At 68.6% G+C, this 24,759-nt stretch overlaps 1 protein-coding gene across 2 annotated transcripts in view; it reads left to right on the top strand.

Moving 5' to 3' along the window:
- Positions 1–24,759, top strand: part of SKI (SKI proto-oncogene) — a 47,981-nt gene extending 23,222 nt beyond the window's left edge. The window contains exons 2-7 of one of the 2 annotated variants that reach the window (XM_084875779.1): positions 19,542–19,664; positions 19,801–19,916; positions 20,755–21,017; positions 21,189–21,490; positions 22,622–22,792; positions 23,070–24,759. In XM_084875779.1, the coding sequence (XP_084731905.1) occupies positions 19,542–19,664; positions 19,801–19,916; positions 20,755–21,017; positions 21,189–21,490; positions 22,622–22,792; positions 23,070–23,258 (1,164 nt within the window). In that variant the 3' untranslated portion in view covers positions 23,259–24,759. Of the gene's footprint in view, positions 1–19,541; positions 19,665–19,800; positions 19,917–20,754; positions 21,018–21,188; positions 21,491–22,621; positions 22,853–23,069 lie in introns of both variants that reach the window. The other variant, XM_084875778.1, reaches the window with a different exon arrangement.

The raw sequence follows: 24,759 nt of genomic DNA, 5'->3' as shown, positions 1-24,759 counted from the left end.
TTATTTTATTTTCTATAATTGAAACTTTGTAGCCTGGAGCGGAGGTCTGGGCTGGCCAGGAAGTTTGGCTTCCTCCATTGCTAGGGAAACCCAAGCCTCTCCTGCTCCCTCCGTGGCTGTAGCCATCTTGGTTGGGTTAATTTGCATACTCGCTCCTGATTGTCTTGTGGGTGTGACAGAGTGATGGTTAATTTGCATATTACTGTTGTTAGATATAATTATGTCTCCTGGTTGGCTGTGCTTGTTCTCGTTTTTTTGGGTTTCTCTGGGCCTTGGGTGTCCACCTTTTCACTTCCCACCGTTCACCGTCAGCAATTGGCTGTGAGAGGCCTTCCCTCCCGCTGCTCACCAACTGCTCCTGCTGGACCTTCATAAACTGTCATACACTGCCATACACCGTCATACACCGCCATACACCGTCATACACCGCCATACACCGCCATACACCACCACCACAGCCATGAGCCACGGATACAGCGTGGTTGTTTGCGCCTAATCGCTGCTTCTTCAAGGCGCTTAGATAATGAGGACAGACTGGACGTGGTTACGTTGCAGCTACCGTTTCTGGCCTGCTTCTTCCTGTGGACGGACAGACAGATAGACAGATGACAGCCTTCTTTCTGGTGCTCCTTCTGCCCGGTTCCTTCAGCACAGGGTCTGCTGGGGACGGCTTTTGTGAGTCTGAAGTGTCCTCATTGCCTGGCCGGTGTGGCTCAGAGGTGAGTGCCTGCCTGTGGACTGAGGAGTTCTGGGTTCCATGCTGGCCAGGGGCATGGACCTTGGCTGCAGGTTCAAACCCCGGCCCTGGTCAGGGCATGTGCAGGCGGCGACCCATCCATGTGTCTCTCTCACATGGATGTTTCTCTCGCTCTCTGTCTCTCCCCCTTCCTTTCACTCTCTCTCTCAAATAAAAGGGGGGAAAAGTCAACGGAAAAAATATCCTAGGGTGAGGAGTGACAAAATAAAAAAGAGGAAAAGCTGTAAACCACAAACACGTGTCCCCAGAAGACGAGGCAGAGTGCCTCGCCGGGGAGGGCCCAGCCGCTGGGAAGGAGCCGAGGCCGGCGGCCGGAGCAGAGACGCAGGAGGCGCCGCCCGGCTCTCCCCCACAGCCAGCACCTTCCCAGCGGAGGGAGGACAGGGAGCTTCACTTCGTTACTTTTGTTTTTGTTTAGAGAGAGCGTGATGGAGGGAGGACGGAGGGATGGAAAGTGAGAAAGAAACAGCAATTGGTTGCCTCTTACACACACCCTAACCAAGGCCAGGAACCCTTCAGTGCAGCCAGACTGGCCAGGGCTGTAGGTTTTCTTATTTATTTATTTTTTCCCAAGGTTTTTAGCCCCTATTTTCCTGCTCTTCTGCCCCCACACCTGCTCCGGTCCCTTCAGCTGCCCGTCTACAGGCCCGTCCTCAGGGCTGGCGCCCCCTCTGCCCCGCGTCCTGTGGACCCGGCCGCACAGTCTCCCTGGGTCCCCAGCCGTGCACCCTCTTCTCTGGGGTCCGCCTGGGTCCCCTCCCTGGGCTGAGGCCGGGCACCCAGGGCAGCGGGCAGGGTGGTTGGAGCCCCCGTGATGGCCTGTCTCTTGGGATCATCGCCTGCGGTGGCTGTGTGTCCTGTGGCCCCATGTCCAGTGGCTGCGTGTCCAGTGCGCGTCGGTGCCGTGAGGGTCCCCGGGGAGCACGTGGCCCCGGCGCAGTGTGGCTGCTGCCCCCACAGCGTTGACTCTGAGCCTCTAGTCAGCGCCCTCCTCGTAAGCGACAGGGAACAGAGCGGCAGGAGAGACCGCGGTCGGCTCGCCGCACCTACAGCTAGAGGCGGCCGGAGCGCAGCCATGGGGCCGGAGCCCGCCCGCCGCTCCCACCAACAACCGCCTTTGAGGGGCAGGCCCTCGTGGTGAGCGTGGCTTGGGGAGGAAGGTGAGCGAATCCAGCTCCGAGGTGGAAGGTTCCGGAAGCCGCTGAATTGTGCTGACTGGCGTGTCCGTGAGCGGAAGCCGTTTCCTCTCTGCGGTGATTGGGCTGCGTTGGGTGCGTTTTGTTCACATCTCCATTACCGCCTTTTCAGCTTCAGCGAGCGCTGACGGGAACAAAGTGCCGTGATTTTGGCTATTCAGACTGGCAGCTGCACGAGCCCGCGCGGCCGGGCTGGTGGCTGCAGCCGGCGTGGCGTCCACGCGCTCTCGGGGGCGCCCGCCCGCAAGTGTGGACAGTGCCGACAGCTGTGGCCGCGGTGGGGCGGGGGCGCAGTGCCCGCGAGAACGGCCGGGCAGGTCCGGCTGTGTCCATTTTCGGGGCTCCCCGGGAGAGGCGCGGCTCACTGGGGACCCTCCCGGACAGCCGAGCTGTAGGCCGGCCGGCCGCCGCCCCCGGGTGCGGTCACGTCAGCGCCCCGTTGTGCCCCAGCCCCCGTGGGCTGAGGCTGGTCCCCGCGGGGGCTGTGGCCAGGCCACGGCAGGGCTGTGTGCTCCGGAGACACCGGCGTGGGCTCCGGGCCCAGGTCAGCGCGTGTCCGCTCACCTGCGTGGTGCGGGCAAAGGCTGTTCCCGGGAGGGGCGTGCCCGGCGGCTCTCGGCGGCTCTCCGCGGGGCATGTTTCGGGGACACGAGAGGCCCGGGCGTCCGGCACCAGGTGGAGGCAGGGCCTCTGCTTCTGAAGGTGCCTGGCCCCAGCCCGTGCGGTTCTCCAGGCGACTAGCGGCTCCGGCACCAGGAGGGCTGAGACCCGCCGTGCGGCCTGGCTGCTGTCCCGTCACCCCGAGGGGCGGCGGGGCGGGGGTCACTCTGCCGAGGGGAACCAGCGGGCGGGGAGCAGCCTGGGCCGGCCTCCTCGGCGGGGGGACAGCGGCCTTCGGGGCGGGTGTGCGCAGGCCCAGCGGCGTCCACACACTCCCCTCCCGTGAGGCCGCGCCGGGCCGGTGGCCGCCATGCCAGGCGTGCCCTGCTCGGAGGGGCCGGCGGGATGGCACTTGCTGGGCTGTCATCGGCTTTGCCCCCGGTGCCCGTCCAGCGGGTTCTGGTTCTTTTCCGTTGCCACTTGAGCGGATCTGGGGACGCTGGCCGCCGCCTGGTGACCTGCACGGCCCCTCCCAGGTCCGGGCCCAGCTCGTTTACGAGGGGTCAGGCGGTCACCGTGGGTGATGAGGCCTGCAGGCCCTGGCCGCCATCTGGCGATTGTAAAACGGCAATCCACATCGCGAGGGGCGGGGAGCGGCGTGCAGATGGCGGCCCCCACCCCGCAGACACCTCTGTGGCCCGCCCTCCGGTCTGGGCGGGGGGTGAAAAGTTCAGCCCCTCCAGCGGGAGCGGGGGTGGAGCGAGCGCCCTCTCTCCTCGGGGTCCCGGGACGCCCGGCGGCCGAGCGGGGCCGGCCCATTGTTGGGAATCCGGGTGGACAGAGCGGGCGGCCGGGGGACGGCCTCGGACGGACGGACAAGTTCACAGGAGCCCCTCGGTCTGCGCCAGCCTGGGCTGCCGGGGTCACGCTCCCCCCCAGGTGACGCCGTGGGGATCTCTGGACCGTCTCCTGGCTTGTGGCCGGTGGCCCTCAGGCTGCCGCCTCCCCTCCCCAGCCTCTGGCCCATCCCGAAGGCTCCAGTTGGCGGGCACCGGCCCCGTGGTCTGCTGGGAGTTCGGGGGAGCCGGCCTCCTTCCTCCGGGGGCCCTGGCAGCCCGGGGTCCTCAGCGTCCCGTTGCTCAGTTTCCCAGGAGGCTGAGGCTCCGTGCTGGTGCCGCCCGGTGCCCACTGACACCTCTGCCCGCCAGTGCCGGGCCTCGCCGCCCCACGGCCCCCTGGGCACGGTCCACACCTGACTCTGAGGGGCTCCTGGGTGTCCGCCCAGCCCATGGGGACTTGGGTGCTGACGTTTGTGCTGATGGCCGAGTGGCAGGTGTGGGGGACCAGGGCTGCGGCCAGATTCCCAGAGCCCCTTCGTGAATGGGGACTTGGTCCCCAAGACCACCGGCGTCGCCCCCAGCCCAGCGGGACGAGGGTGGTGCCTGTCCAGTGTCCGGGCTGCTTCAGGGGGCCTGGCCCGTGGGCAGGTGCAGGCCAGCCAAGCGGAGGGGCCTCGGGAAGGGGCTCGGCCTGGCCGTGGGGGCACCCCGCCCCCCAGCCCCTCGCCGAGCTCCAGGACTGCGCCTGCTAAGAGGCCGGGTCGAAAGGTCACTGCCCTGGTTTTTATGGCCGGCCCTCCCGTTCTCACGACCCCGCGCCCTCTGAGGCCGGGGGCGGCGGCTCTGACAGGCCCTTTCAGGATGAAAAGCACAGGGCGGCCTGAATGGCAGCCTCCGTGGCCGTCTCAGCGGCTGAGAGACGCGGTGGAAACGGAGCACAGACACTCGTCCGTCCGGGTCGGGCAGGAAGCCAGGGCGAGGTGAGCGTACCCTCCGCGTACAGGGGGACGGGGACGGCACTGCCCCGGAGCCTCCGCCCCCGTCCCCATCCCTGTCCGCGTGGGGCACGAGAGCAGCACCGTCCGGGCTCCGGGGTCCCTGCAGGGTGGGCGCGCACTGGCTCCGGCCTGAAGCCCTTGGCACCTTTTGTAAAATAATGGAGGTGTCCTAACCCGTGTGGCTCAGTGGATAGAGCGTCGGCCTGCGGACTGAAAGGTCCCAGGTTCGATTCCGGTCAAGGGCATGTACCTTGGTTGCTGGCACATCCCTGGGGGGGAGGGGGGGTGCAGGAGGCAGCTGATGGATGTTTCTCTCTCATCGTTTTTCTAGCTCTCTATCCCTCTTCCTTCCTCTCTATAGGAAATCAATAAGACATATTTAAAAAAAAAAAAATACCGGAGGGTGTGGCAGCATTTCCACATTGTTGCTGGTCACCCCGAGCCTCTGCAGTCAAACACGCCCACGCCACCTGACTGTTGTCCGTGGCTTAATGGCCGGACTCACTTCCTGCTGCAGCTTAGCGCCCTGTGGCAGTGCGGGGTCTGTCTCAGTGCCGGGTCTCCTCTCCCGCCTTTGTCACGTGTGCCCAGTTTATCGGGCCCATCAGGTGGCGCTTCTGTTCCCAGGGCGGCGGGCACCCTGGCCACGTGCCATGTGCCACGCCCGCACCTGCAGCCCCAGTGACCCTGAGGCCCTGGCTCCCAGCAGCCTGCAGCGCACTTCCTCCCTCGGGGCGCGTCAGGAGCAGGAGCTCGGGTCCGAGGTCGGGGAGCTGCTGCCCGTGACGCTGCCCGCTGTGAACCTGGCCTGCCTCCCGCCAGAAACATCCATCTCGAGGCCCACGTGTCTGCCTGGCTCACTCTTCCCAACGACCCGAGGCCTCTGGCCCTTCACCTGTGCCCACAGTGCCACTGGGCCTCGGCCCGCGCCCAGCCTGGGAGAGGGTGCTGGGCGGGGGTGGGTGGCTGGCGTTGTATCCGACACTCTTTGTGGGTGAAGGCGGGGTGGCCCCACGGACCCTTCTGTGCGAAGCTGCCAGCAGGAGGCAGGTGCCGAGGTCCCTCCTCGCTCTGCGCCTGTGGTGGGGCCGAGTCCGGGCGGTGGGGCGTGGCCGCCGCCGCTCTTGCTGCCGGTCACGCTGCCGTCCGGCACTGGTCCCGTCCCGGCGGCTGGGAGGCGGGCGCGCGTGCCCTGAGGGTCGGCGCCAGCCGCTCGGGGCCCAGCACGGGCCATGCGTGTGGGGTCCGAGCATGGAATCTGAGGGGTGTCAGGCTCTGACCTGAGTGCGGCCTGTGGACCCCAGGCCTGGTGGGGGCCCCTACGGTGACTATGACCATGAATCCTGTGCGGAGTCCCCGCTGGTGGCCCTGAAGATGGGGCGGCCCAAGGACTCGATGCTCCAGAGGAGGGGGTGCACAGAGCTGCGGGCCTGGGGAGGGTGTCGTGTGCCTGGGGGGAGGGGGCGGCGGGCACGGACCATCTTGGCGTCACTCCTCCGAGGCGGCATGGCCGCGGTGTGGGCAGCCCTTCGCCCTGCGCCTCCGCCTGCTCGCTGCCCGCCGGGGCAGCCCATGCCCACAGCGGAGCCCGGGAGCACCGGGGCCCCTCACTCCGCTGTGCTGCTCGCGCCTCCGGAGCTGTGCTCAGCGAAGCCTGTGTGTACGTTCGTGGCCACACCGTGGCCTTTTGTGTCCTGGCACGCAGAGCCCCGTGGCACTGGCCACGTGACCCCTACGACGTGTTCCTGGACGTGGAACCGGCCAGGGCCAGCGTGCGGTGGGCAGCGGGATGGACGGTGCCCTCTGCCTGGGTTTCCCTGGGGGGCGCTGTGGCTGCCGGAGGGGCAGCAGAGGGCAGCTGTGCTGAGCGGCGGGGCGGGGGGGGCTCGGCCAGGGCAGGACATGGTGGCCCTCTGGCTTTCATTGGGGCTGGGGTGTCTGAGTTTACCGTCTTAAACGGGGTTCATTTTTTCTGACGTGACCTGGGCAGGGCCTGGTCCCCAGCCTGGGCGGGAGGAGTGGGGTGTTGTTTGTGGAAACGTTCCAGTGCGCCTTAATGTTCGCTGGAAGGAAGTTGCCGAGCGGGCTGGCGGGGGCGGGGGCGGGGGCGGGACAGCAGCCTCCTCCGGCTGCAGGAGAGTCTGAACGCACCTCCCTGCCCATCCGGCCCCCAGGGCTCACCGCCCCGGGCCGGGACTCAGCCGCAGGACACGGAGCCGTCCTCCTCTCCGCCGGGGCTTGGAGGGAGGGTCCCGGGCTCACCACTGGGAAGTATTTTGCTTAAAAGAAACGATTTTAGACCATCAAAACTTAACCCTTTTTAAAAGATACATTTTTATTAACTTCAGAGAAGAAGGGGGGGAGAGAGAAACATCAATGATTCTTGATAGGCTGCCTCCTGTACACCCCCTACTGTGGACCGAGCCCCCAACCCGGGCCTGTGCCCTTGATGGGAATCGAACCCGATGCTCTAGCCCCTGAGCCACACTGGCCGGGGCAAAATGTAACACTTTTTTTTTTTTTTTATAATATATTTTTAATGATGATTTTACAGAGAGGAAGAGAGAGGGATAGAGAGTCAGAAACATCGATGAGAGAGAGAGACATTGATCAGCTGCCTCCTCCACACCCCCTACTGGGGATGTGCCCACAACCGAGGTACATGCCCTTGACCGGAATCGAACCTGGGACCTTTCAGTCCGCAGGCCGACGCTCTATCCACTGAGCCACACCGGTTTTGGTGCATAACATTTCTTAAAGCCTGTGACCTGCTTCGTCCGTCAGTACCGTGCGTCCGTGTCCTTGTCCACGTTCTCCTTGTGGCGGCTTCCAGCGAGGGCAGCGTGTGACCAGCAGTGTGCGCCCAGCGGCCGTGTGCGAGGGGCTTCCCTCCCTCCGGTGCCGGGGGCTGCGGGCGGAGCTCGGGCAGGCTGGCAGCGGCCGTCCTTGCCATCTGCGTGTGACTCCGCTTCCTGCCGCACGGTCCAATGGCTGCCGGAGCCACGTCTTCCCGCCCACGAGCCGGCCGCAGCCTGTGTACCTGCGCTCAGCTCACGGGACGGCTGTCCTTCTCCGCGGTGCCAGGAGGGCAGCAGGCATGCCCCATGCAGGCCCGGCCATGCCATCATGCAGGGCCCAGCACCTGGCGCTGGGGCTCCGGGCCGGGAGGGGGTGGTCACCACGTGGCAGCAGCATCCCTCCTCCTAAGTTCCCGGGAGCCTGGCACGTGCCGGGCTGAGGGCCGGGCCCAGAGACACCCAGGGCCCTGCCGGCCTCAGACCCGTGTCCGTGGTGACCCCGGGGCATCGCCACACCAGCGGGGACCTCCTCCCCAGGCCTCTCCCTGACGGGCACTGGGCTCTACGGAACCAGGCAGAAACCCGTCTTCCCTCGATGCAGAGTGAGGTCAGATGGAGGCCCTGGGGGAGGTGGGAGAGGGCTGGGAGGCCTCAGCCGCTCCTGGTGGCCGCCAGCCCAGCTGCCCCGACCTCCCCGCCCCCTTCCTGGAAGCCAGGCTCAGCTCCGTGTGGCACGCGTGTGCGGGGCCCGTGGCGGTGACGGGACCGTCACCTGAACTGCCACCTGGCACCTCTGTGTCCCGGCGGCGCCTCCAGCAGGCTGGCCCGCATGCCGGACGCTTTGAGCCCACTGCCGGCTCTGGGTGCGGGCAGCCTGTGCCGTCCCCTCCTCCTGCGCCTGCGGGCCTCGGGCCTGGCAGCCACCCGGGAGGCAGCCACGGCGAGCCCCTGACGCCCTCGGCCTGCTCTGGGCACCGTGTGGCCCCCCTCCAGGCCCTGGTGCCCGCCCCGAGGGGGTTGGCGGGCGGCCCCCTCCCTGTTCTCCGCCTCTCCTCTGGCCTTGCCAAGAATGCCGGGAAATTGGGGGGCGGGGACACAGGAAATGCCTCCTTCCCTGGAGGACAGCTCCAGCTGCAGGCGGGCGGGGGAGGGGCGGCGGAAAGTTGTCCCCCCGCCAAGGCAAACCGAGGCGAGCCCCACCCCAGCCTGCAGACAGAGGCCCTTTCTGCCCGGCCGCCATTGTGAGCGGCCCCGCTCCGGGCAGCTCAGCCGCCGAGGAGGCCGGTTTTTCAAAGCACACTGAGGGGCCCCCACCCCCCGCCGGGCTCACCTGGCCTGTCCCCGAGACTGCCCTCGGCATCCTGTCTTTTATGCAGGAGCCGGGCCCTCGGGACTGGACCCCGGGCAGGGACAGGACCCAGGGCAGGGACCGCACCCCGGGCAGGGACCGCACCCCAGGCAGGGATCGCACCCCGGGCAGGGATCGCACCCCGGGCAGGGACTGCACCTCGGGCATGGGCTCCCGCTGCTGCCCTCTGGGCCACCTCCTCCTCAGTGGCCTCTCCGGGGAGGGGCGGGAGGCCCGTTACCTGACCCTCCCCACGTGCACCTGTGGAAAGACAAACTGCTCACACCAGCGGGGACGGGCTGTGCTCGGGCGTGGAACCAGATAGAGAGGAGCCCGTGCTGTGAGGCCATGGAGCCCAGTCCGTGAGGGTCAGCGTGGAGGGGGCGGGGGCGGGGGGGGTCACCTGGCTGCGACCTCCCCTCGGCAGGCACAGGGCCCAGGTCGGTGCTGGGGTGGTGGGCGGGGCTTCTCCTGTGTTCCTGAGCCCACAGCTCTCACACCAGCCCAGCTGTCCACCCAGGGCCTGGTCACCCCTCCTCTATCCCCCCTGTCCCCCGCCCCATGAGCTGCTCTGCCAAGAAGCCTCTGGAAGACCCCACCCTTCCACATGGTCCTTGGTCTCTGGTGGAGAAGGAAGCAGGGACTGGCGCCGGGCTGATGCTGGCATTGGGGGGGGGGGGGGTCAGTCCTAGGCCGAGCCCCCTGGTGCAGGCTGTCACCTGGACGTGGCCTGGCAGCCTGTGAGGACCCGATGCCAGGCCTGGAGCCGGGCCCTGCTGGGCGGTGACTGTGCAGTGGGAGCCGTGTCCTCCATGTAACACAGGGTTCGGGGTGGGGGTGACGGCAGGAGCACACAGGGTCCTGCCTGGGCTGCTGGGGCAGCACTGATGGCCCCAGGTGTGGCCTGGTGCCCCCGTCTTTCCCCGGACGCTCGGGCCCAGAGCGCACACAGGCGAGCGGCTCCTTGGCCCTGGCAGGGCCTCACCCCGCCCGCCCGCGGGAACAGCCCGGTCTGTCACGCTGGTGCTGGAAAGTGAGGGCATCCTGCCGAGTGTTCTCAGTTCACCCGGAATGTTCCCTCTGCGCCCGCCCCGCGTGGGCACTGGCCACAGGCGGTGCTGCTGGCCGGAGCCCCGCGTTCGGGGCCGGTGCCCTCCGTGGGCCCTGAGCGCCGGCCAGCGGGGCCTGGGCACAGGGTGACGCGCTGGTCCGCGGCCAGCCCCGCCCCGCCCCGCAGCTGGGCAGCGCCACCGGCCACTCCGCTGGCCGGCCGGGCGCAGTGTTGTGTCGGTTTCTATGGAGAGAAAACAACCAGGGCGTCTGCTGCTCGAGGAGGGGGAGGCGCCAGGAAGCAAAACAGACCCGCGTGTGGGCGGGGCTGGCGCTGGTTTCCACTTCCTGGCTGGGAAGCCGGAGAAAGTGTCCTGTTCCCGGAGGGCTGCCTGGAAGGCCTGGCCCGGACTGCGCCTCCGGCAGGAGCGGACTGGCCCTGGGGGGACCTGCCCGGGGGACGGCTCTGGGGGGACCTGCCCAGGGGACCCGCCCCGGTGGGACCTGCCCCAGGGGGACCTGCCCGGTGGGGGGGGGACCGGCCTGGGGGGGCCTTCCCCGGGGGACGGCTCTGGGGAGACCAGCCCTGGGGGACCCGCCCCTGGGGACCCGCCTGGGGAATCTGTGGAGGGCAGCCTGGCCTGCGGTGGGCGGGGCAGTGGAGCAGAGAAGGCCCCATGGGTGTGGGCCGGCTGCCCATCCGTCCATCGTAAGGACCGCCCTGTCTTCCTTTCTGCACACACCTCCCCTGTGGCAGCGCCTCCCAGAGCCCCTGCCCGCCTCCTGGCCCAGCACTGGTTCCCCTGCTTCCTCCCCGCCATTTACAGGCTGGGGTGGGGCTGAGGCCACGCCCCCCGGTGGCCACCTCCTGAGAGCCCCTCCAGGGAGGCTCCAGGCTCAGTGCTGAGGGGGCTCCTGCGGTTCCTGTCCTGCCCCTCCCGTCACGCTGGCCACGCCCACGCCGGACTCTGCAAGGCTGTCCATGGCCAGCCCAGAGGGCTCGGGCCAGCACCCCACTCTGTCCAGATGCACCCACACCCACCCTTATGGCGTGGAAAGAAGGAATTCTTTACTTTGTGATCTGAATTAGCACAGGAGGTTTTTGTTTGCACTAAAGCATAGTGCTATCTCCAGGTCCTGGAGCTTCTAGAATGTTCTTGAGTTCGGGGCAGGCGGTGGAGCGGAGCTCTGGAGCTCGCGCAGCCGTTTTCCGGAAAACCAGCCATGCCACGCGGCGCTGGGCGCTGGGCGCTGGGCGCCGGGCCGGCTCCTGCTCCGAGGCCGGCTCTGGGCGTGCTGGGCGCCGAGCCGGCTCCTGCTCCGAGGCCGCTCTGGGCGCTGGGCCGGCTCCTGCTCCGAGGCCCGCTCTGGGCGCGCTGGGCGCTGGGCGCCGGGCCGGCTCCTGCTCCGAGGCCGGCTCTGGGCGCTGGGCGCCGGGCCGGCTCCTGCTCCGAGGCCGGCTCTGGGCGCTGGGCGCCGGGCCGGCTCCTGCTCCGAGGCCCGCTCTGGGCGCGCTGGGCGCCGGGCCGGCTCCTGCTCCGAGGCCTGCTCTGGGCGCTCTGGGCGCTGGACGCCGGGCCGGCTCCTGCTCCGAGGCCCGCTCTGGGCGCTCTGGGCGCCGGGCCGGCTCCTGCTCCGAGGCCTGCTCTGGGCGCTCTGGGCGCTGGGCGCCGGGCCGGCTCCTGCTCCGAGGCCGGCTCTGGGCGCTGGGCGCCGGGCCGGCTCCTGCTCCGAGGCCGGCTCTGGGCGCTGGGCGCCGGGCCGGCTCCTGCTCCGAGGCCCGCTCTGGGCGCTCTGGGCGCCGGGCCGGCTCCTGCTCCGAGGCCTGCTCTGGGCGCTGGGTGCCGGGCCGGCTCCTGCTCCGAGGCCGGCTCTGGGCGCGCTGGGCGCCGGGCCGGCTCCTGCTCCGAGGCCGCTCTGGGCGCTGGGCCGGCTCCTGCTCTGAGGCCCGCTCTGGGCGCGCTGGGCGCTGGGCGCCGGGCCGGCTCCTGCTCCGAGGCCGGCTCTGGGCGCTGGGCCGGCTCCTGCTCCGAGGCCCGCTCTGGGCGCGCTGGGTGCTGGGCGCCGGGCCGGCTCCTGCTCCGAGGCCGGCTCTGGGCGCTGGGCGCCGGGCCGGCTCCTGCTCCGAGGCCGGCTCTGGGCGCTGGGTGCCGGGCCGGCTCCTGCTCCGAGGCCGGCTCTGGGCGCGCTGGGCGCCGGGCCGGCTCCTGCTCCGAGGCCTGCTCTGGGCGCTGGGTGCCGGGCCGGCTCCTGCTCCGAGGCCCGCTCTGGGCGCTCTGGGCGCCGGGCCGGCTCCTGCTCCGAGGCCTGCTCTGGGCGCTGGGTGCCGGGCCGGCTCCTGCTCCGAGGCCGGCTCTGGGCGCGCTGGGCGCCGGGCCGGCTCCTGCTCCGAGGCCGCTCTGGGCGCTGGGCCGGCTCCTGCTCTGAGGCCCGCTCTGGGCGCGCTGGGCGCTGGGCGCCGGGCCGGCTCCTGCTCCGAGGCCGGCTCTGGGCGCTGGGCGCCGGGCCGGCTCCTGCTCCGAGGCCCGCTCTGGGCGCTCTGGGCGCTGGACGCCGGGCCGGCTCCTGCTCCGAGGCCCGCTCTGGGCTCCGTGGGCTCGTGGGACCCACGCGGACGGCCTGCAGAGGGGTCGCCGGCATCACGGCCCCGGCCCGGTCAGCCCTGCGCCCTCCCTGCCCGGCGGGTGCGGTGTCACGCTGTTTAAGGGGTCGCACGCACAGAAGGTGGGACTTGGCCTTTGCTTAGCTGTCGGTCCCCGTGTGTGTGATGCCCCTTCGCACGCAGGTGTGAGCGCCTTCGGCCGCGGTCCGCGGGGCACGTTGGGCTCTGTCCACGCGCTGTTTCTGGCTCACGCCTCAGTCCCCGACGCACTCCCGGCGGAGTGGGAAGGGGGGTCACTAGCTGCTCCCTGGCCGCCCGCCCGCCCTGCCCGACACACCCCGCCCCGGCCTCCCAGCGCGGCACCAGCAGAGCCGGGACCCGGGGGCAGTTGCTCCCTCAAAGCAGCCCTGGGTTCTAAAGTGATGTGTGGGGTGGGGCCCAGCTAGGGCCCTTTCCCCCTCCTGCCTCTGGGGAGCGCTCAGTCCCTCTCGGGCCGGGCTGTGCAGACCCCTCTGCCAGGTGGTTCCGGGTGTGTGTGTGTGTGTGTGTGCACCGTAGGTCTGAAAGCGGGAAGCGTCGGTCTGGACATGAAAGTCTCTGATCCGGAGAGAAGCGGGCCTTCCAACGTGGGCAGGTGGTCGGTGCCCGGCCAGAGCGGAGCCGGAGCTGGCAATGCCCCCACCGGAGCCCACCTCACCTGGGGGCCTCCCTGAGGGGTGGGGTGGGCTGCACCCTGCCTTCTGGGGGCCCTGGGGCTGTTTTAAAGAAGGTACCTCCTCCGCCCCGGCCTTTCTGGAGCCCCCTTTGTGGTTTTGCGGGTGAATTGCCTGCGAGGTTAGCACTGAGGGGGGGTCCGGCCGTGGGGTGCTCCCACGGGAGGCTCTTCTCAGCGAGTTCCTGTGACCGGTCAGCTCTGCGCTGCTGCCTGGCTTGGGGGTGGGGGGGCGGCAGGGCAGGGTCCTCGGGACCTGGATTATGGGGAGACCCAGGGTGGCGGATGGGACTTAATTCTGGGTTTGGAGGTCTCCGTCCCTGGACCCCTCCCCAAACCCCACCCCCCACCCCAACTGAGGACGGCTGTTTTCCTGCCCACATCCAGCTGCGGGCCCGGCCGGGCGGGGAGCCCCTCTGCCACCGCTGGGACCCCAGCTGCCGCCTCCCCTCCCTGCTGGGCTCCCAGCCCCGTCTCCGTGTGACTGCGCCGTTGAGCGCAGGGCGTGAGCGAGCCTTTGTGCGGAGAGGGTGGGACGCGCTCTCTGCTGGAGGCTTGGCAGGCGCTGCCAGCGCGGGCAGCTGCTCCCCCGCAGCCGAGGGGGAGATGGCGCCAGGCGCGTGGCCGGACAGCTCCTGTCGGACCAGGTGTCCCGGTGCAGACACGGCACCCTCCTCTCGCTGGGAGGGGAGCCAGGTCCCGGCCCTGACCGTGGCAGTCACAGGCGTGTGGACGCACCCGGGGCCCGGTAAGCCCTCGGCCAGCACCTGCACTGCCCGGTACCGAGTGACCAGGCGGGGGAGGCGGGCGTCGCCTACACAGGACCGTCCCGGCGCCGAGCCCCCTGCCAGCCTGGTGGGAGTGTGGCCAAACGGGTTTCTGCGCCCTTAGCTCTGTGGAGCCTCAGTGAGGGCCTTGGGGCCGGCCTCACACCGCACACTGACCTCCGACAGATGACACACCATGTGTTCTTACATGTGTGCACATGCGACACATGCATGCATGCACATGGACATGCACGGAGGTCTTTGTGTGCCCAAACGTGGCCGGTGCCGCTGTGAGTCGGGGGAGGGGGCGTCGGAGGGCCCAGCACCTCCTGCTGCAGATGGGGGCGAGGGAGCGGGCCGAGGACACGGGAGGGTCTGGGCCCCGGGGGGGGCGGTGGACGCAGGCGGCCACTGTGTGTTTGTGCTGCTCCCAACCCAGTGTCAGAGAGCGCCCGCCCGCCAGGCGGGGGCCGGGCCGGGCCTGGCCGGCCCCACGCCTGGTGGTTCTGGTCCACCCGGTGGTTCTGGTCCACCCGGCGGTTCTGGTCCACCCGGCGGTTCTGGTCAGCCCGGCGGTTCTGGGTCCGCCCGGTGGTTCTGGTCCGCCCGGCGGTTCGGGTCCGCCGGGCGGTTCTGGGTCCACCCAGCAGTTCTGGGTCCGCCGGGCGGTTCTGGGTCCGCCTGGCGGTTCTGGTCCGCCTGGCGGTTCTGGGTCTGGGCCCTTGGTGTCCAAGGCTTGTTGAGGGCAGGGCCCCCCGGGGGGCTTTCGGGGTGAGGGCGGGGGGCGGGCTGGGAAGCCTTTGGTAAGGCCGCCTCCATCCTCCTCCCAGGAGCCCGGCCACAGCCCGCCCGCTCCCCTCCCAGCACTGGGGAAAGACCCTTTGGCTCCCCGCCCCCAGGCACACGGGGTTTCAAACCGCATCGCTGTCCTGGGTGTGGTGGGCTGTTCGAAGCCTGAAAGGAAAGGACGGTTCCGCCCACCCCCTCCCTCTGCCCGGCTCTCGGCTCTGAGAGCGGGTTTGTGGCTGGGAGGCCCCGGGTCAGGAGGAGGGGCGGGGAGGGCTCACGGGAAGGCTCCGTGGCCCCCGGCCCACCTCCCGAGGCTGCTGGGGGGGTCCCCAGGCACAGGCACCCCACATCCGAGGGCTCCTTGGTGTGGGGACAGACGGGGGCTGGTGGGTGTCCCCGTGTGCCGACCACGGGGCTCGGAGCTGCCGCCCGGCGGCCCTGCCTGGAGCCTGGGGGCAGTGCGGAGGGCCCGGGGGCCAGCGGGGTGTCCTCGGAGAGGGGGCCAGCGGAGAAAGACTTGCACGGCGTTTTTTTTTTTTTTTTTATCAAAGTGACTTTAAAATCGCGCTCCCACGTCACTGTGCAGTGTGGGGTTGTCTCAGATTCAATCTGCTCCTCTGCCACAATCACCAGAAAATAGGTTAATTTCAGCGAAGCAGAATCTGAAACCGGCCCCTCACGTGGGCGGCGCTGATGTGCGGGTAAAAATAGCTCCAGTTTCCAGCCCGGAGACTTCCGGGGGTCCGGGCGCGGGTCCCGGGCGGTGTGGGTCCCCCGGAGTGAGGGCCCCGCAGGGACGCCGCCCACAGAGCACCCCACACCCTCAGGACAGCGCCTCCTGGCCTCCCCCCACGGTGCTGGGCGGGGCAGCGGGAGAGCCGGCAGAGGGGCGGCGGTGGGCGATGGGGCCCATTGGGGCCTGCCTGCTCCCGGCCTCGAGCTCGGGGCGTCTGTCCACACGCTCACGGCCTCTGCTCCTGGGAAGGGGTGCGTGCTCTGGGGGCGGCTGCTCCGGACGCTTCCTTTCTCCTCCAGACCCCAGAGTGCCTCAGGCTTCACAGTCCGGCCCTGTGCACGGCCTGCCCGTGGCCGGCGGTGTCCCTGGAGGACCGGCTCCTGCCTCCCCAGAGCAGCCTCCCTGCCCCAGAGTCCCTCCCCCTCCGTTCCCGTCTTTATTTCATTTTCCACTGAGCTTGCACAGTTGCCTCGAGAACTGTTTCTTTCTGGAACGCTCCTTCCCCCGTCTCCTGGGCTGCGAGAAGCCGTGCGGCCAGGCCGCTGCGAGGGGACCGGGGACCGGGTCGGGAGGCCGGAGGGCGGGGCCGTGGGGAGGGCGGAGCACAGAAGCCCGTCCGGTGACTGGAGGGCCGGTCCAGTGGAGGCCGGACGTGCCCTGGCCCATTGCTGGTGCGATGGCCATCTGTCCACCTGGGGCCGGTGCCAGGTGAGAGCCGGGCTGGCCGCTCTCCAGAGCCCCCGCCTGTGCGTGCTCCTGCCCTCCCCCCCGGGACCTTGCCCGGGGCCAACCTGGGGTGCAGAGCCTCCCGGAGCCCACGCCCCATCTCCGAGCCCCCGGCCGGCCGCCCGGCACTGCGTCCTCGCGGGCACCGCTCAGGCCGGGCAGCCCCGTGAGGCCTGACCCCCCTGCCCGCTGTTCTGCCCGCTGCTCCTGAGGTTCCGGGTGAGCCTGACCTTTGGTGCGGCCACGTGGGCCTCGGGGTTGGCGCGGGGAGCCTGCGTGTCGGGGTCGGACGTGCCTGGCACCGCGGCCACGGCTGTTTGCTCGGCGCTGCTGGGCGACTCGGAGTCGGAAACCACTGACCTCGGCTTCTGGTTCTCACCCAGCAGCCTATTCACTTTTTAACGTGGATTTTTAAATAACGGCTTTACTGAGACTGTTTACGTAAAACTCGCCCTGCCTGAGAGCAGGCCAGGGTTCCCGTCTCAGCGCCATCGCCTCCCGATCAGGGCCTTTCTTCACCGAAAAGCCCGGCTCCCGAGCTCTCCCGCCCGGCGCCCGGCACGGCACCCACTTCCTGTTCAGGGCCTTCCCGTGGGTGGAGCCGCGCCGAGGCCTCTGTGCCGGTTCCTCCCGTGACAGCGCGAGTCCGAGCCTCCCTCCCGACGTGGGCCGCACACGCGTGTGGACAGACCGCCGCCGTACACCAGCGGTCCCGTGTTGGATCGCTGTGAGCACACATGTACACGTGTGTGTGGACGTGTTTCCCACAGTCTGCAGTCTGTGCCAGGGGTGGCGTTGCCGGGCCACGGGGGCTGCTGTGTTTCACTTGGGGACCCGGCGCGTGGGGGCTGGCTCCCCGCGCGGACGTCAGAGCTGAGAGCTCCCTCCGGCTGCACGGTCCTCCGGTCCCTCCCGCCAGCTCCCGGCGTGTGACCACGGAGCGGGGTCGCGGGCCACGCGGCCAGCATGTCCCCACAGGGCAGCTCCGTGCTGCCAGGCTTCCGGGCACCGCTGTTCCCATGGCGTGGGTGTGGGCGTGGGCGCGGCCTGCTGGGGGCGGGCCCGGCTGAGTTTGACACTCGTTTCCCTGGTGACCGGCGATGCTGCGTCTCTTCACGTGCTTGTCGGCCACGCGTGTGTCTTGTTAGAAGAAACGTTTGTTCGTTCTTGACCCCTTTCTCAGCCGTGTGTGTGTGTGTGTGTGTGTGTGTGTGTGTGTGTCTCAGTTGCTTCCTGTCTGTATGCTGGACCGGCCCCTGTGAGACTCTGACCTGAGACCCCCTCCTTCCGCTCGGCTGGCCTGTCTCCACCCTCGTGTCCGTGTGCTTTGCGGCGTGGAAGTTTTTGGCTTTAGCCCTGGCCGGTCTGGCTCAGTGGTCGGGGCGCCGGCCTGCAGAGGGGTGATGGGGACGGTGGTGGGTCAGGAACAGGAATGGGGGTGATGGAGGTGCAGGCAGGGTGCTCCCAGGGTAGCACATGCTTTGGGTGGTACACCCCGCTCTGTGAGCTTCACCCAGGCAGGCATGTGGGGGCCCTCTCCCTGGGGGCGGCGGTGGGGGCCCAGCCTGTCCTCCTCCAGCACCGACACCGCCTCCCTGTGCGGCCCGGCCTGCCCATGGCCTCGTGGTGAGAAGAGGGAGCTGACCAGGCGTGTGGGCCTGCGCTCAGGCGTGCGTGGCGGTCGCAGGGCTGCGGGCACCGCCCTCGGTGTACTCTGGGCCGTGTGCGCACGGGGCTTCCTCTGGGCCAGCTCGCTCACTTCCCGGTGCGGAGGCGGACCTGGCAGGTGCCGGCCCTGGGGCGCTGCCTCCCCGGGATTCCTCCCTCCGCGGCTCCCGCTGCCGCCCTGTCAGCCCCCAGGGGCCCCTGTGACCTCACCGGGCCTGGTGCCAGCCCCCTCCCCTCCCCCTGCCCTTCCGGCCCCAGGCGGCAGAGCCCTGTTTGGTTTCCGGGCCTGGCCCGCGGCAGGGCAGGCAGGCAGGCGCTCGGGCCGGCGTGCCTCCTGCAGGCAGAGCGGTGTGTCCGTGGGGACCAGGCGCTATCGGCCTCCCGCCCGGCCTGCCCCTCGCCCAGCGCCAGGTCCCGCCTGAGGCCCCGGCCCCAGCACCCGGTGCGGAGGCCCTGGGCGTCCCTGGGTGGTGGTCTGCGTGCCCAGAGTCCACACACTGCCCTGAACAGGAAGTGCCCAAACCCTGAGGGTGCGGGCGCCCCCGCACACCCTGCCCGGGGCCAGGCCGGGCTGATGGGCGCGTGGGAGGGTGTGGCCGCGAGCGGGTGGGTGTGGCGAGCGGAGCCGTCTGACACCGGCTCCCTCCCTGAGGTTCTCGGAATCGGCGCCTGTGGCTTTCCTCCGCCACCGTCCGCTCAGACAGGAAGCCCCGCCCTCGCCCTGTGACCGCCCCCTCCGCCCCCGTCTGTGCCAGGTGGCGGGCACCGCCAGTGCAGGCAGAGGTCGCCCATGGGCACCCTCGTGGGGGCGTCTCCCCTAAAGGGCAGCACCCAGGGGGTCTCCCGGTGCTTGTCCCATCAGGGCTGCCCGTGCCGCCTGGCCCCCCTCCTGGCCCCACGGGTGGGGGTCACTGTCCTCCTGGGCGGGGGCTGCCTGCTTCCTGGAGTGAGATCAGAGTGAGGGCTCCCTGTCCCCTGAGGGAGAGGGCTGAGGACGAATGGCTGCCCGCAGCGGGGTGCGGGCGCCTGGCACACGCACACGCACACGCACACACACACACACGCACGCACACGCACTGCTCGCTCACTCCGTGGGCCTGGGCGCCCACGGGGTCTCCTGGACGCGCAGGCCCCTGGCCCCTCGGGGGTGGGTTCCCGTCGCCCAGAGTCCTGGCTGGGAGGCCTGTGCTCTGGATGCCAGTGCGCCTGGTGTGAGCGCGGGGGTCCCTGGCCACGGGCCACTCCCCCCCTCCACACACACACACACACACACACACACACACAGTCACACTCACACTCACACAGTCACACACACACACACACACACACACACACACACACACTCACATACGCTCAGTCACACACAGTCACACTCACACACACAGTCACACACACACTCACATACGCTCACAGTCACACCCAGTCACACACACAGTCACACACACTCACAGTCACACTCACAGTCACACTCAGTCACACACACAGTCACACTCAGTCACACACACAGTCACACACACACACAGTCACACTCACACAGTCACATACACACACACAGTCACACTCACAGTCACACACACACACACACACACACACAGTCACACACTCACACTCACACACTCACACTCACACTCCAGGCCAGAGCAGTGTTTGACATCAGTTCTCTGGTGAAACCCAGAGCTCTGGGGAGCCGGTGACACCCGGGGAAGCTTTGGGCGGCCGGACAGAGGCCACGGGCCGGGCGTGGGCCGCTCTGGGCGGCCTGGGCGGCCTGGCTCCTGCCGGCCGTGGCCACGGGGCGGTGTGCGGCCGTCCCCCGAGGACCGCTCGGTGCGTGGCCGGCGGCGGGGGCTCCCACCTGAGCGCAGTGCGGGCTGGTCCCAGGGCAGGTGTCCGGCGCTGGGGGGCCACCCGGGCGTGGGCGCCCCAATGCCAACGGCAACGTGTGTCGCTCACAGGTCTCCTCTGAGCCCCCCGTCTCCATCAGAAAAACAGACGACGCTCCCTCCCAGCACCCCGCGTCTTCGGAGAAGGACAAGCAGTCCAGCTGGCTGCGGACCCTGGCCAGCTCCTCCAGCAAGGTCCGGCGGGGGCGGGGCCTGTGGGCGGGGCAGGCTGGGGGCGGGGCCTGGGGATGGGGATGGGATGGGGCGGGGCTGGGGGTGGGACCACCAGTGCAGCTCACTGGCCTCTGACGGAGCCTCTCCCTCCCCTCAGAGCCTGGGCTGTGCTCACCCTCGCCAGCGCCTCTCCGCCTTCCGACCCTGGTCCCCTGCGGTCTCTGCCAGTGACAAGGAGCTCCCCCCACACCTCCCAGCCCTGATCCGGGACAGGTAAGGCCTGCTCCGCGGCCAGGGGCCCCGCAGGCCTGGGCACCAGGACTCTGCAGCCTCCGATCGCTGGTCAGCTCCCGCAGCCCCGCTGCCGCGACCCGAGCCTGCGTGGCTGGGGCAGTGGAACCCGCCTCCTGTGTTTTCGTTGTTACTTGCTTTTTGTTAGTCCTCACCTGAGGGTATTTCCCCACTGAGTTTTGCGGTGGGGGGGGAGGGGCACACATCCACGTGAGACATTGCGATTTTTTTTTTTTTTAATATATATTTTATTGATTTTACACAGAGAGGAATTGAGAGGGACAGAGTTAGAAACGCCAATGAGAGAGAAACATCGACCAGCTGCCTCTTGCACATCCCCCACTGGAGATGTGCCCGCAACCAAGGCACATGCCCTTGACCAGAATCGAACCTGGGACCTTTCAGTCCGCAGACCGACGCTCTACCACTGAGCCAAACCGGTCCCGGGGCGATTGTTAGTCTCCTTCCTGCACACGCCCGACTGGGGCCGGGGACGGAACCTGCAACCGAGGCACATGCCCTTCGGTCCACAGGCCGACACGCCAACCACTGAGCCGCCCACCAGGCCGCCTGGCATTGCCCTGGGCGTCTGTCATGGCGTGTGGTGACTGTAGGCCTCCCGATGCCCAGGCCCAGCTGCCTGGCCACTGTGATGGGGTCAGGGAGAGCTTGTCCGGAACTCTGTGGGTCAGGGTGGCGGCAGCTCCCGAGGCCCTGCTGGTGTCTCCCTCGCACTCCGTGCTCAGCACTGGCTGCTGGCCCGCGGCGGGGGTGGGGGAGGGGCTGGGCCAGCCTTACAGTGCCCGCCCCGTGCCTGCAGCTTTTACTCCTACAAGAGCTTCGAGACCGGTGTGGCCCCCAACGTGGCCCTGGCGCCGCCGGCCCAGCAGAAGGTCGTGAGCAGCCCGCCATGTGCCACCATCGTCTCCCGGGCGCCCGAGCCCCACGCCTCCTGCATCCAGCCGCGGAAGCGCAAGCTGGCGGCCGACACGCCCGGGGCCCCGGAGGCGCAGCCACCCACGGCCGCCCCGGAGGAGGACAAGGACTCGGAGGCCGAGGTGGAGGTGGAGAGCAGAGAGGAGTGTACGTGGAAGCCCCTCGGCCAGCCCTGCCCCCTTCGGTCAGCCCATCCCCCTCCGGCCAGCCCACCCCCCTTGGCCAGCCCATCCCCTCGGCCAGCCCTCCCTCTCGGCCAACCCTGCCAGGGAGGGGGTGCGAGCTCCCTGGTAACCTGCACCCGCTTCTCATCCACAGTCACCTCCTCCCTGTCCTCGCTCTCCTCGCCGTCCTTTACCTCATCCAGCTCGGCCAAGGACCTGAGCTCCCCAGGGGTGCACGCTCCGCCCGCCCCGCCCTCGGCCCCCGACACTGCGGCCCCCACGGACCCCCCGAGCGGGGGGCTGGAGGCGGAGCTGGAGCACCTGCGCCAAGCGCTGGAGGGCGGCCTGGACACCAAGGAGGCCAAGGAGAAGTTCCTGCACGAGGTCGTCAAGATGCGCGTCAAGCAGGAGGAGAAGCTGAGCGCCGCCCTGCAGGCCAAGCGCAGCCTGCACCAGGTGAGGCAGCTGCCGCCTGGGACAGAGGGCTCGGCCGCGTCTGTGGGACAGGCTTCGGGGCCTTTCCTGAGCCTCAGGTTCTAGAAGGGGGTGCCGCCGGGCCCACACGGTGTCTGCGCGGCTCAGCGCGGAGGTGCCAGGCACAGGCAGGACCACCCTCGCCCCCTGAGCGGGGCAGACGCGGCAGGACCGCCTGTGGGTCCGGAGCTCAGCAGCCCCCCAGGCGCGGTCCCAGGCTCGGTCCCCGGCCTGCCGGCTGCTGCTCTGAGGAGCGGCAGGCTGCGAGCAGAGTGTTCCCAGCGCCTGGGCGGCGGGCGGGGCCTTCACACCAGCTCTGGTGAATTCGCACCTCCGCTGGCGTCTGGCAGCTCGGGGACAGCTTCGCACGTGGGCTGCCAGCACACAGCCCTGCGGTCTCGGTCTGAGAGCCGGAGGCAGGCGCCGCTCTGCGTGGAGTTCAGGCATCGGGCTCTGCGCTCCGCTGCCCCCTCCCCAGCGCCCTCCGGCCCAGCCTGGTCCAGTGACGTCCCACGGGCATGTTGACAGCGTGTTTGCAGGGTCCCTGGTGACCGGCCGGAGCAGCCGGGAAGGGTTGCCTCCATCTGGCTCAGTGCGCCTGCCGCTGGCGCTGGGAACCCCTGGCTGCACGGAAGCCCGGGGCTGGCACCCGGCAGAGGGGGCTCGGGAGGAGGCGGCCCGGGCCCCCAGCGGCTTCTGGTGCAGGAGCCTCCGGGCCAGACCCCAGGCTCAGGGTGCTGGTGAGAGCGGAGCCCTGGTACGCGGGGGGTGAGAGCCTAGGCCGCGGGACCTTGTGGGGACCCGCCAGGGTGAGGGAGACAGGAGGGTGTGAGGCAGAGAGGGTGTGACCCCGGGGTGGCACCTCCTGGATCACAGGTGCCGGGAGGGCAGGCAGGCGTGTGTGTGTGCATGTTTGTGTTTATGCACACGTCCATGTTTCTATGTGTGTGCGTGTCTATATGCATTTGTGTCTGTGCATGCATGTATGTATCTGTGTGTGTGTGTGCGTGCACACGTGTCTGTGTGCATGTCTGTGTGTGTCTGTGGGGTGCTGTGGGTTAGGGGGCGGGCGGGCGGGGCCGCGGGGCGGCAGGCTGACCCGCGCCTCCCCAGGAGCTGGAGTTCCTGCGTGTGGCCAAGAAGGAGAAGCTGCGGGAGGCCACGGAGGCCAAGCGCAACCTGCGGAAGGAGATCGAGCGCCTCCGTGCCGAGAACGAGAAGAAGATGAAGGAGGCCAACGAGGCGCGGCTGCGCCTCAAGCGGGAGCTGGAGCAGGCGCGGCAGGTCCGGGTGTGCGACAAGGGCTGCGAGGCCGGCCGCCTGCGCGCCAAGTACTCGGCCCAGGTGCGCGGGGGCGGCCGGGGCCACGGGGGGCGGGCCGGTGTCCTGCGCTGTGGGCATTGCGGCGGGCAGCGGGCTGGGCAGCCTCTCGCCGGCCGCGGCGTTGAGAGCCCTCCTGGGGCCCCGCGTGCCTGGCGGTGGCCGGCTGGTGTGGCCGGCACCCGGAGGCTCCCGGCCCGGTGACGGCCGGGCCGCGGGGCTGACGCCGGTTCCCTTGCAGATCGAGGACCTGCAGGTGAAGCTGCAGCACGCGGAGGCCGACCGCGAGCAGCTGCGGGCAGACCTGCTGCGGGAGCGCGAGGCCCGGGAGCACCTGGAGAAGGTGGTGAAGGAGCTGCAGGAGCAGCTGTGGCCGCGGCCCCGCCCCGACGCCGCCGGCAGCGAGAGCACCGCCGAGCTGGAGCCCTAGCGGGCCGTCCCGTCCATTCGGACCCAGCGGGGAGGGCGGGCGGTCCCACGCCGCGGGCCCTGCGTGGAGGGGTCCGGGGGGCCGCCCTCCTCCCAGCCCAGATAGCACAACGTCTTACTGTGCCTACAACCAAGCAAGTGTTTGCAACCACATCCTTTTGGAATCCAGAGCAAATTTTCTACTGGCCACAACGTTCAGGCGCAAGCTGGGCCCGCAGCCGGACCGGCCGCCGGGCCGCGGCCTCCGCTTGCTGGGACACCCCAACATTCACACTTTTGTTATAAGCTATTTAAAACCAATAAGGAGACTTGACATTCAGAAAAAAAGAAAAAGAAAAATCACCACGTTTTTTAACGACTCACTTTTAAAGCCCCACCACCATGCGACGCATCGAGGACCCAGGAGCCGGGCCGCCCGGCGAAGCCATCCAGCTCACGGCCACGGCCACGGCCACGCGGACGCGCAGGGTCCCCTCCAGAGTCTATTTTTTCAGCGATGAGGACCCGGTCTCCGTGCTGCCGCGGGGAGCGGGGCGCCCGCCCGGAGCTGACACTGCCGCCTTAGCCGCCGCCCTCGCCGCCGGGGGCCGGGGGGACCGGACTGTCCGTGCCCCGACCGCGGGCAGCGCCCGCCCCTCCGCCGAGGCCGCAGCATCGGAACAAACAGCATTATTCACTCTTTCTTTCCTCTTCGTTTGTTCATTTAAACGTCCACTTAGAACTGCACTTTGTCGAAGCCTTCCCCGTTTTTATCCCCCAGTGGACTGAGGTTTTTTCTCTCCAGACGCCGAACCCGGTCCGGAGCAGGCCCCGCCTGCGCGGCGTCTGGAACCCTCTGGTGCTCGGTGGAACAAGGGAATCACAAGGAAACGAAGCGCAAAAACTGAACTCGGGGGGTAGCTCTGTGCCTTCCAGCATCCTGTACAGCGAATCCCCACTTTTTACCCCCAGATATCCGTCTCCATAGCGATCGAATCTGCCACTATAAAATAAGTTCCTTGCATTTATTCCAGATAATCTCGTTTACTCTCCGCTGTTGTTTATGCAAACCGTAGAAGGTTCTCTGCGCTCAGGCCGGAAGTGACGTCCCAGGAGACGGGCCGCCCGCTGAGACGTCGGTCTCTGTGGCCGCGAGGAAGATCTGCCGGTGTCTCCCGCCTCCGCCTGATGCCACAGCCACGGCCACGGCCACGCGGAGAGCAGAGCGGTGCGCCGGCCCCGGGGCCGCTGGGCCCTCTGAAGTGCAATGCAAAGGGGACTCCGTGTATCGCAGCGAGCGTTTGGGTTTTGTTTATTCTTTTCGCTTTGTTGTTCTTTTGCAGTTATTAAACCTGTATGCATGGAATCGAGCCTCTGCCACACGTATACCCTCGATGGGCATTATTACCGTGCCATGTAAAGGTCAGTTAGGCAACTCGCAGAATGCCGTGTCAGCCCTGTTTTTCCAGAGTTGTGTTTCTTTTCAGTCACTTTTCAAGGGAAACTAAACGGTGTAGCTGGAG

This window comes from Pipistrellus hanaki (genome assembly GCF_964339955.1).
Source record: "Pipistrellus hanaki genome assembly, chromosome: 2".
In the NCBI taxonomy this organism is placed as follows: Eukaryota; Metazoa; Chordata; class Mammalia; order Chiroptera; family Vespertilionidae; genus Pipistrellus; species Pipistrellus hanaki.
Note: the sequence above shows the minus strand (reverse complement) of the source record. Positions and strands in the feature narration are given on the sequence as shown.